The 11,935-nt window shown below is 36.4% G+C and overlaps 1 protein-coding gene across 11 annotated transcripts; it reads left to right on the forward strand.

The window, feature by feature from the left end:
- Nucleotides 1–434: 434 nt before the first annotated feature.
- On the forward strand, nucleotides 435–11,216 carry LOC110803701 (2-succinylbenzoate--CoA ligase, chloroplastic/peroxisomal). Of its 11 annotated transcripts, none has more exons than XM_056840015.1 (12): nucleotides 442–1,353; nucleotides 3,295–3,596; nucleotides 3,731–3,803; nucleotides 4,672–4,722; nucleotides 4,872–5,025; nucleotides 5,187–5,279; nucleotides 6,932–7,033; nucleotides 7,295–7,454; nucleotides 8,771–8,898; nucleotides 9,965–10,344; nucleotides 10,531–10,820; nucleotides 10,905–11,216. In XM_056840015.1, the coding sequence occupies exons 2-12, from the start codon at nucleotides 3,397–3,399 to the stop codon at nucleotides 11,032–11,034; spliced, it is 1,761 nt and encodes a 586-aa protein (XP_056695993.1). In that variant the 5' UTR covers nucleotides 442–1,353; nucleotides 3,295–3,396; the 3' UTR covers nucleotides 11,035–11,216. The 11 variants fall into 11 exon arrangements, with proteins under 11 accessions (XP_056696000.1, XP_056695993.1, XP_056695994.1 ...); XM_056840016.1 differs by having other exon boundaries at nucleotides 443–1,353; nucleotides 4,872–4,965; nucleotides 6,932–7,029; nucleotides 7,261–7,454; XM_056840013.1 differs by having other exon boundaries at nucleotides 444–1,353; nucleotides 6,932–7,029; nucleotides 7,261–7,454.
- Nucleotides 11,217–11,935: the final 719 nt, after the last annotated feature.

The raw sequence follows: 11,935 nt of genomic DNA on the forward strand, positions 1-11,935 counted from the left end.
AAGTGGTTGGTAAAAAGCGTTTGATAGAATTATAATAGAGTCTTAAACAAAATATACAATTCTTATTTTATTTTACAATTTCAATAGCTACTTTTACTGCACATTAATATTAGTTACCCGCTCCTGCTAAGTTTTTGGTAAGATAGCGATTTAGGTAGAGGTAGCAGTTGAGTTGTTTTTGTCGAATGTTAAAAATATCCCGATTCGAGATAAGGGATTAGTCCGTCATGTCTTTTCGGTCATGGAGCCGGCCAGTATCCAAATCATGGCGGGCCTAGACCCATTAGCATTCATAGGTAGCGGGTAGCGTCTGACAAAAACTATAATAAAGTTTAAACAACATGCTACGCATGTAGTAGTATTTTACAATCTCAACCGATAATTTATCGAATATTCATACTAGTACTTGCTACTCGAATAACTACCCGCTGTTGTTAATTTTGCCCGAACAGGCTAATCAAGTAACTTGGTCAACGAAAGTCTTAATCAGGCCAGTTGGTCAACCAACGTCGAACTTGGCAACTTGCCTTTCCTCTCACCTCCACGCACGGCTCTCACTCTCAAGCGCCACCTTCCTTCACCGCCAACGACAATATTAGCATTGCCCTTCCCTACTCCCTCACATTCTTCCGCTGCACATCATCGTAAGCCAGCCACGGCAGCTCCACTGCGCTTCCCTGCTCCTCCCTACCAACTTCACAGCGCCACTCAAACCGAGGCAGAAGCACCACCGCAGCAACCATCTTCATTAGCGCAACTAAGCAGCCACAAAACAGAGAAAACGGGGGATTGTAATGAACGGACACTCCGTTCAGGCGCAGGTTTGAGTTGAAATTCACAAGAAATTGGACGACTAAACCACAATTTAAGCTTGAATTCACCGAGCATTTGAAGCGGCCGTTCCAATTACTGAGGCGGCCGTTCCAATTACTGAGGCGGCCGCTCAGAATTCTCGTGGTATTTGGGATGAAAACACCGTATTTCCGGAGCGTGGGTGAGCCGTATGATTGCAGATTTGATTGAAGAGTAAGAATGACGATGATGATATGCGAACAGGAGGGGAGCACTGAGCAACGAAGGAGAAGGAAGGGGGATGAAGAGGCTGACGTGGAGTATTCAGAGGAGAATTCAGAATTTTTATTTCGTTTTATTTTTTATTAATAACAATTGGATTTTCCTTAAGCTATTCCTCTTCACACGTTCACTGGCCTTCTTCTTCTTCCTCAATCCTAACCTTACCATAATCGTTTCTTACTTTTGTGTTCTTTATCACCCTCATCTTCTACCTCTCTTAGCGACAAGCGAACTAAGATGCTTGAATTGGATATATTTACACTTCTCGACACTGACAAGGTAACTAGTAGCATTCCCAAACTCCATTTAATGCAATTAAGGTTGTATAATGAGGTGAATTAGGATAGCTTTATTTGATTCTTGCCTTGTGATTGGAATAGTAGAATCATCCTAGGATTTTTTTGTAAATTATTGCATCTTCACGTTAATAGGTGTGTTGTATTTGTACATGTTCTGCTTCCTTATTGTTGTGTTGCCTTATTCCTGTGACACGGAAATTCTATCTTCACAATAGTCCTGTTGTTATGTATCTGTTGTTTCGGAGCAAGCGTGTTGACATTTGTTTGGTCTTGTGTTTGGGTAGTATTTAAATTGGAGTGCACATTCTTGATGTTTTTCTTTTGGTTTTGGTACACTGGCAGTCTGCTAGTCATACAAGTTTGTGTAGGGGTGTGCTAAATTTTGAGGGAGTGTAGGTGTATTAAGAAGTTTAAATGCGTGTTTGGGGGATGATGGGGAGTTTTTTGACTGGATTAGTATCGGCAGGGATGAATTACGTTGTGCAGGTGGGTATTCATGTAAGTGAAGCAGTGTGTGGGCCTGTTTGGTTGGTTGTGTGTGTAGGGGCTGATGTAGGTGGTAAAGTACAGCCTGGTTGTGCTTTCCTTGCGGCACGTTGGTGTTGTATAGGGTGTTTTCAGGATTGTGTGTGTCTCTAGGAGTTGCTGTGGTCAGTTGTGTTTTTAGGTTGTGTAGTATGTGCAGGTCATAGGAGTTAGTGTGTGAAGGTTGTGCATGTTTTTATGTATGTGTCACATTGAGCATAAGTGGGATGCTGACTGTGTGGTAGTATTGTAGTACTATTGAGATAGTGGTAGTTAGTCAGTTTGTCAGTTCCTGTGGGAAAGGTACTAGGTGTGATCATTAATTCAAGCACGTTGTAAAACTTTCAAGCTTATTTATCTGTGCTTAATCACCCATGTTTCAAGTTAGAACAATTCTCATTATTAGTTGATCCTATTTATTTTGATTTCAATTGTGAGTACGAAATCGATTGGTGCTTGGTGTAAGAAATTGTTAGTTTAATTGTATACTTTTATTCTCTAAAATTTTTCTTTTATGATACTACTTGAGTAAATACTATTTTGAGGAGCTGAGACACAATTTTTGAGTTTAGTCTTAATTTACAGCGATTCTGTTGACATTGCTATTTCGTAAACCACTTTGTTATTCCTGAGGACTAGTCATCCCGAGGGGCGTACCCCCAAAGGAGAGAACATGCTAACTGTGGCTGCACCCGTAGAGTATACCATTAGGTACTTAGATTGTCGTCCAAAGTCTAGAATTACTCTCAAACGGCACCGTTTGTTGAGCTAGGTTTGGAAAAGTGTACACACAGGCTAGGGGCGCACCTCCTAAGAACGTCCTCCTGAGTCCTGACTGTTGTTACCAGAGTGTAATGGTTCACTTGCGTTCGTCCTATCCTCTCAATATTATAAAGTTGATCAAAAGGTTATCTTTTAAACAATTGTCCTTATTTTATTTGTTACCCTCTCTTGTTCTATGGCTTCTACCCCTTTTTTTTGGGTGCATGACCTAGAGTCCTAGACCGTAGTCTCATCCACTCCTTTTGTCGAACTCATAATGTTGAGATCTGATAATGATGGTAATACACTCTAAACATTTTATCTGGGACTATCTCGCACGAGGATTAACTAATTTTACTTTGCTTAGTAGATGTTTCTAGTCTAGGTTTGAATTTGACAATGATGTTATGTCAAATCAGGGAAAAATCTTATTTGCTTAATGTAAATTAGAACAAAAAGGGACCCAAATCCGTCAAGGTTGAATAAATATTATTTTGCGGGTCTAGTTTGGTTTTATGCTTCCGAATATTGTAGAATTGTCCGACAGTAACACCATATAAGTATACCTAAATTGAGTTAATATATATTATTTAATAATAATGATAACTCTATATTTGTGGTGTTACTGGTATAGTGGACCAGATAAAACCACCACCGTTCCAGGCTTTCCAGCAACCTCACTATTTCTCCTCAAAAGAGTGTGAAACAATATCCTTAAGTTTAGGTGGGTAGAAGCATGGGCGACTGGTCAAGAGCTCACATTTGCCAATGTTTAAATCGCCTCCTAACTCTCCGAGGCAATTCAACGGTGACTATTGCGCAAGAACAACGCAAGTCAGGTGAGCAGTTCGTAGAAAGTGTGTTGAGTCTTGCTCATAAGCTTTGCCAATTGGGCCTCTGTCGTGGTCAAATTGTTGCCATTTGTGCTTTCAACAGGTTAGTTTTCCCCCAAAAGTTGTTTCTTCTATCATCAAAGAAGTTGATAACTTTCCTGTCTATTGGTGAATGAAGTTTGTGGCCTTTTTTGAATTATTTGGTGATGACCGAATTTCCATCCTTCTGACTATTAGTGATTCATATCTGGAATGGCTGCTTGCTGTTGCATATATTGGGGGGATAATTGCTCCTCTTAATTATCGTTGGGTACGTATAATGTTCTACTCCTTCCTTTAAACAATTTTTGTATGCTCCATGCTTTGGCAGTTGTGCATTTTCTTTAAGATTCGAAGTAAAAATTGTAGGAATTTAGTATTAAAGCATTGTTACTCTTCAATTTAAAGTAATGTACTTTTGTAAGTTGTAACTAAACCTCGCAAAATTGACCCGACCTGAAATAGATATTGATGAAATTGATCTATTTCAAACAATAAGACAATTGGCAATTGACCCGGCAGTTAAACGGCCCTTCCTGTATTCGACTCATATGATGGGCCTCACCTGAATGGACCCAGCTCAAACAACCCAGTTTCCACCTCAAATTTCTGTAACCATTGCTATCTCAAAGTCCAGCTAAAAAGCTAGGTCATTCCTCTAGCTAGTTGCCTATTGACTTTTGACTAATTAGCATCTATAGAAGGCTTTATGAGATGTCCTATTTGTAACCACATAAGTCATCTAAAAAAGATAAGTACTTGAAACTTATGCGATTAGAAGTTACTCTGTATTATATGATCACTTGCTCTCAGACTTCAAAAGTGATTGCAGGATGCTCATGTATCAAAATTATGACAAATAGCATCCCTTTACTAGATTTCATGTTAAATTTCCTCATGTTATCATGTACTTTGTTCCGTTCATCCATTGCTATTATACATCTTCACCGAGCAGTGAACAGGTTTGTTTTTGCTGTATGTGATTAACATTCTTCATACCTTTAATGTTGGATGTCCACCAGTCATAAGGCTAACCGTTTTTATTACTTAGATTATGGCCATTTGGCTTTAAAATATTTTGTGAGTTTATGTGAGGATCTAAGTTTTATTATTTTTGTTCTATAAATTTGGTAATACAGGCATACAGATATACCAGTGAGATCGAAAGTACATGGAGCATGAAATCAGAAGTTTGTGAAACTATAAGATGCATGATCATTCTGTCTATTCGATGGCATAAATGGCATTTATTTGGAAAATTAGCATCTTCTAAAACCTAATGAAAAGATAGATACTAATGTCTGTTCTAGCATTTGCCTAATAGTTTCTTAACCATCAGAGCTTGGAGGAGTCAAAGGTGGCACTGGAAGTCATCCGACCAGCAATGATAGTCACTGATGAATGTTGCACGTGGTTGTCGGATTTGCGAAATGGTACCATGTTTTGTCCAAGATGGCATGTTTCTGTTGGATTTCATTATTCAACTTCAAATGGTATGAAAAGTGCCTGCAGATTTCCCTCAAAAAAAAAAAGTGCATGCAGATCCATGTTTGATGTATAAAGCTGCGTTGGCATGTTTGTGTGATGTGGTGTCATCAATTATCATATACATCTGACATTTTTTATCTTTTATCTTGTTACTGTATTCTATCAGGCATACAAGAATGTGAGAGGTTATCCATAAATCTTCAATCTATCAAATACTGTTGGGCGCCTGACAATGTTGTTATCATATGTTTCACTTCAGGTATTACTTGTGCTCAATTTTTCTTGTATTCTGATTTATGACAACTTGTAATTTAGGTGGAATTAGTTCCATTCATCAGTTAATTTTCATGTATGCTATCTCCAATGAAGATGCTTAATTATACATGGAAAACCTCTCTCTGTTTGAATCATCTACACTGTGGAGTATACTAGGGAAGTGAAGACATACTTTATGTAACACAGATTTAAAAAGGGAACAATCTCAGACTTGTAATTAGAGGATCCACAAAACTTCATGGAATGATTTTAACATTTTAACATGTTGATTGATTATCTTTATCTTTATCGGTATTGAATTTTGTTTTGATGAGAAACAGAGATTGAAAAGACAATCATTCTGTTACCGTATAAATATATTAAACTAATGATTACCCTTGTTAAAAAAATGTTATATCATAGAACTAAAAATGTTTTAGACGAGATACTTCTGTTTCAAATTTAATCACATCAAAGTATGTGATAACCTTGTGCTATCAGAAAAGAGCAAGGCACATCTATGTCATAAAAATTCTGTATGGCCACGAAAGAAATCCCTGTCTTTTGTTGGGAAAAACTCACAATATGCTTCAATCCAAATTATATCAGAATTTCACAAATTACAACTAAAACTAATCAATTGACCCTAAGGATTACAGTACCTAAAACTTATTACATTAACGAAAACATGGAAAGTTTATTAAGTTCAAGAACTAAATTACAAGCCAACATTTGTGAAATTAGTTCATATCTGCATGTTATTGCTCTATCCCAAATCAAAGTGAAATTTTATCTTTTTCCTTTGAAATCCTGATTTTCTACATTTCTCAATGACAAGTATTTATGTATGCTTTTTTCTCATACTTCTCCTGCTTAGGACACCCATAACAAATTTTTGATACAATCTCTTACTATTTCAGTATTATGACCTTGCAGAACCCACAATTTTCTCACTCAGATCATAAAGGTTTTAAATGGTAATGGAGTTCAAGCTTCATAACTAAAACAATTACCCCCAATTTCATTCTCTTGCATGGTTTAGCTCAGTTTTTTATTCCCATCTCCTTCTCTCTCTTTCGCCCTCTTCACTTAGCATGGATCAAAATTGTGATTTTATGGAAAATTTGAAACAAAATCCAAAGTTTCATACCCTATGGCAGGACAATATACTTTTTGTAAATCCGATCACTGACATTTTCTTTCAGTTGATCCCACTACCAAAACCAAATAGGCTTTAAGCCTTTGATGTAGGATCGTGGATGTATAAAAATCAAATCATGGAGTTATTTTCTTCAGAACTCCCTTCAAATATATTTCCTCTGTTTTTTTTTGTTTGCTATATTTATCTTCTATGGAAGTTCACTATTAATTGCTACCTATATTTGGTATAGTTTTGGCTATGAATTGACATCTTTCCTCTTGCTGAATTTATCCTTCCCGGTGTGATTTACTCTTTCTCTTTCTTCCCTTTATGCATATTCTCTTGCCCTTGGTTGTACTGTTGCTTCTTAATATGTATGCGCAATGAGTATGTAGGCATGTAGCTATTATAAAAGATGGAGTAAGTATTAGTATATTATTCTTATTTATCATTATAATTTTTTATTTGATCCTTATTTATCATTATAACTGTTTATAGTTTTCTATCCTTTATAGGGTCCACCGGAAAACCAAAAGGAGTTGCCATAAGCCATGCCTCCTTAATCATGCAATCCTTGGCAAAAATCGCCATTGTGGGTTACGCAGAAGACGATGTAGGTCTCTTTCCTTGTTTCCTTCGTTTAATACAAATAGTTGACGAGCTAGCAAGTAATATGAAAGCAATAAAGTACTTCCCATCTCCTATTTTGGGGTAGGAAAGGAAAGATTCGTTTAAGATAACATGATTCTATTTGCCATAGCTAAGGCCTTTTTTGGAAAATAGAAATGGAGATAATAGACAGAAAAACCTTGTTGATCTGCTATTAAATTCTTCGTTTTCTTAGGTTTATTTGCATACTGCCCCACTGTGCCATATAGGTGGGATATCCTCATGCATATCCATGCTAATGGTAGGAGGTTGTCATGTATTGATACCCAAGTTTGAAGTTAAAATGGCACTAAAAGCCATAGAGGAAAACCATGTGACTTCATTTATAACTGTTCCGGCAATGCTAGCTTCTCTGGTTTCTACAATGAGGTACTTTTCTCATCATATATTCTATTTCTATTATAAAAGAAGTGGAATGATTTCTGCAAAGAGTTGACACGTGATCATCACTAGTTGGATTTAAAAGTTTCATTTGTTTCTCTATATTTGTGGTAGAAAATTGGAATATAGTTTTGCAATATTATGTACTAGTAATCGGCAACAAAGAGTTGACAGAACAACCATCAAAGTGTAAAACAACTTGATAGAGTTTTGACCCACTTATGGCGTTAATGGGGAAATCTACGGGGCTAGGAAGTATTGTGGGTAATCGTCAGCTGAACAAGCTAACATAAAAACAAAGGTAAGGAGTGTAGAAATAGTAATCTCATTATTGATTATTTTTCCTCAAACAAGAAGAACCTATATAGATATTTAAAGAAAAATATCTTAGAGAACAAACAGTAACACAACATATCCTTCATTTATCAATGATCCGTCAACGAAAACTCTACATATAACCATAAAAAGATTTTTGCTCACGCATTATTTTCTTGTAAAGCATCCTTTTTCGCTGGTAATGAAATTCAAAAGATTATGGATGATTCTTCAAGTATAATTGTGAATGGCTTTTATTGGTAGTTATGATGATTTTGTTGGATGTTTGTTGATTGATTCCTGTGACATTTTTGTCCGTTGAGTGGTCTATTCGAGGTGAAATAGGTTCTTTAGTGCAAATTAGAAGCTTGTGGTTGGCTGTAGGTGCATTTGAAGGTTTATTTAGTACGCTGTGGGGATCTTTTTTGTACTAGTTTATTGCAAATTTTTAGTTCTATTATCTCACAAGTTTATCATCTATATTAAAGAGTGTCTTCTACAAAGACTTGTTGGCCATGCATTTTAACATATCTCATGCTAAACATTGCGTGCTACTAAATTCAAAAATTCTTATTGGCTCTGCGTGGAACACAAGACCTCGAAAGCTCACCCCATTCTGATTGAGCTTTTGGGTGCTGACTTAGGTGATTATTAATGTGATTAGTGCTTATCATGATTAATAAGCTCTTTAGCTCAAAAAGCCCAAAAGTGTTCTCCTGAGCAGGTTTAAACCACTCTTGTGGAATATAGGACCCACACAAACCAAACACAAAAGTATGCTCATAATATTTGTGATTAAGCTAGAATATGCTCCTTGAGGTGCTTGTTCCCTTCTAGGCTCTAAATTTCTTGAATAAGTGCATTTTGCATAAATAATAGCCTCTCCGCACAAGTGTTGTTGTTAGTTACAGTGCCATATCTGTGATTGTGCTATGTACTGGTAGAAGTTCAGAATAACGCCAAGTTGGTTTTTGTTTTCCCTTTTCTAGGAACAACAAATCAAGGAATTTGGTAGAAAGTGTAAAGAAGATTTTGAATGGTGGCGGCAGTCTTTCTCTCCAACTTGTAGAAGATTCAGTAAGATGTTTTCATAGAGCCAAGCTTCTCTCTGCTTATGGTATTTGCCACTTGCTTATTTACCGCTTGCTTATTCTCAGTATTATTCTGTTGGAAGCTCTTTCCTGAATCAACTTTATTTTATCATTAAGAGGAAAAAAAAACTCCCTTATCACTGAAAAAATCACAGGTTTTGAAGTACATGTTTATGAGACTTCAGTGATGTGTCCATTAGAATCCTATGCCGGTGCACTAATCCAATGGGTTAACTTGTTCTGACATGGAAATTCATGGTTCAGACATCAGATTCAAGTAAATTTGGGTTTAGGGATGAAATCCCATTCACTAAAGTTTAGAAAATGTGGTCAGGTGAAAATCTTATTTCACCATGTTCTTGTGTGCTATCTTGCAAAACTGTAGGATACCTTGATGTTATATTGACAGTCAATGTATGGGTTAGACATTGTTTTATACCTTTCATCAGTTTCAAAACATGCACATGCTACTATCCTGAAGGGACTAAACTCTTTAACTACAGGTCTACGGTGAGTGAGAAACAAACACAAAAGGCACGTACTAGATTTCAGGTCACACAACATTAAGTTTATGGTTATAAACAATTTAGAGTGTGGGTGACTGAGTTTCCACTTTGCTGTTTCTGAAGCTGCCCCTCTTAATCTCTGATGGTCTATTTTCATGAAGAAGGAAAAAAAACCCGATCCTACTAAGGAGCATATTAGATTTTTCCAAACAAAGGAGCATGTTGTGAATTACGAAGTATGAAATAGTTGGATTTCCACCATGGAACAATATTATGGTTGCCTTCAAATGAACTTCATTGATATTTATTGAGACTTTTGCCTTTTGTCATATAGTTGTGTACTGTACATATGAAATGAAAACCTTACCATATGAAACAGTATGGACTTGGAGGGATTATTGTTTATGTTGCCGCAACTAATTTTTCACTACAAAGAGCTGTATTCTCTCCTCTTCAGCTATTGAAATCTCTCACAATAAGAATTAGCTTCACCAATGTATTTATCTGCATATGGCTTTCAAATCTGCCCTGATTTTTCCTGTTACTGTTATGCTATAAACTGATAATTGTTTTATGTTGACTCCAGGTATGACGGAAACCTGTTCTTCTCTCACCTTCATCACCGTTTATGATCCAGCTATTAATAACCGTCACCTAAAAAAGATAAGAGGAACTGTTTCCAACTCTGTACACCCAATAGGAGGTATATGTGTTGGAAAGCCAGCACCTCACGTCGAGTTACTGGTAATAAAAGAGGAATTGTCTCATGTGGGGAGAATCATGACTCGAGGACTCCATGTTATGATTGGCTATTGGGGTCAAATTAGTGGTCTAGAAATCGACTCTAGTGGAGATTGGTTTGACACTGGTGATAGTGGACATATTGATGCTCATGGAAACTTGTGGCTTGTTGGTCGTAGGAATTGTCGTATCAAAAGTGGTGGGGAGAATGTGTACCCTGAAGAGGTAAGAAAAATGTAACTTCATTATCCATATATGCTGCTGTTTAAACTCTAGTTGTGATTTGTTTCTTTGCCTATCTGCAATATCTTGCTCCCCCTCTCTCCCCTGATATAGGCAATGTGGGGAGTCATGTGACCATGGATATATAATGTGGCCAGTAATTATATTATTGCTGCATTGATGACACAGGTGGAGGTCGTATTATCTCAACATCCTGGAATATTGGCGGTGGTTGTCATTGGACTCCCAGATGCACACCTAGGTGAAATGGTTGTTGCTTGTGTTCAAATTAGAGATAACTGGATATGGACCGACTTAAACGTTGGTGAGTTGCAAAGCAACATGGAACGACACTTATCAACCGGCATGTTAAAGGAGTTTTGTCGGCATAAGAGTTTAACCGGGTCTCTCTCTGTTTCCTTGTTTTTCCATTCCCCCTCACCCTGCTCGAAGCAGATTAGGAAACTAAAATCCCTTTGGTCTGTATGTATGGCTTTTAATTTCCCTCTTGGAAGATAATCTTGGTTTGTTGACTGAGATTTCTGTAAATATTATGCATGTAGGTTTAAGATACCAAGAGCTTTCATGATTTGGAGAAAGCCTTTTCCTCTTACGAGCACAGGAAAAGTCAAAAGAGACCAAGTTAAGGCTGAGGCTATATCGCATCTACAACCTTTCTTTAGCAATCTTTAAATAAAAGGTTTTGCACACACCTGATTGCAATAAATATATTTTACTTCGGGGTAATTTTTACTCAATTTTTTGCAACTATTAACCTGTTTTGATTAACTTTTATACTGTGGAAAAAATTCATGTATAAACATTTTAAAAGGTTATATAACCTTTATACATTATTAGATTTTAAGTTCGTGTGATGTACGGGTTTAATTTAATATAACTTGTTAAATATTTCGTGCAGTGATTTAACTATATCAATTCAAATTTATTTGTAACCCCTCTTTACTCTTTGTTCTTTTGAATCCTAATGTTTAGGATTTGTAATATGGATTTCAAATTCAATTACCAATCCAAAAACAAACACATATATTACGTTACTGCTTAATGCTTATTAAGCTTGTTATTTTGAAGTGTGATTCGACTTTCCCTATGTGAATAAACAGTACATTTCATAACTAGTGAAGTATTCGCACTGCAAATTCACAATTTGGAGAAACCATCGATTCAATCATGCATAAGGCAAATTAGCCAAAAATGACCTCGCACTACATTAGAAAAGAAAAAAAAAAGTGTGACAAAAGATCATTTTGTAGAATAGACTTTAAGTGTTATATAAGACTATAAGCTATGGATTATAATATATTAAAATATTTGTAGACACCTAAAAAGTGTCTCCATAAAAGTTCCTATTGGACTAAAATCAATGTTGTTTATTTGGTCCAACGTAATCATGTGGGTTCTCCCTCACGAAAAAGGCAAAAATACCAATTCCCATCTTCATTAAACATCAAAACCATTTCATAAACATTTTCAAAATGTTTTTGGGCTCCGATTGTACCTAAAGCCCTAAACCCAACTCGTTAATGACCGTATCAAAACCTGATTTTAATCCACCATCATTAATATTCTGTAAATC

Source organism: Spinacia oleracea, chromosome 3 (assembly GCF_020520425.1).
Source record: "Spinacia oleracea cultivar Varoflay chromosome 3, BTI_SOV_V1, whole genome shotgun sequence".
NCBI classification, from domain to species: domain Eukaryota; kingdom Viridiplantae; phylum Streptophyta; class Magnoliopsida; order Caryophyllales; family Amaranthaceae; genus Spinacia; species Spinacia oleracea.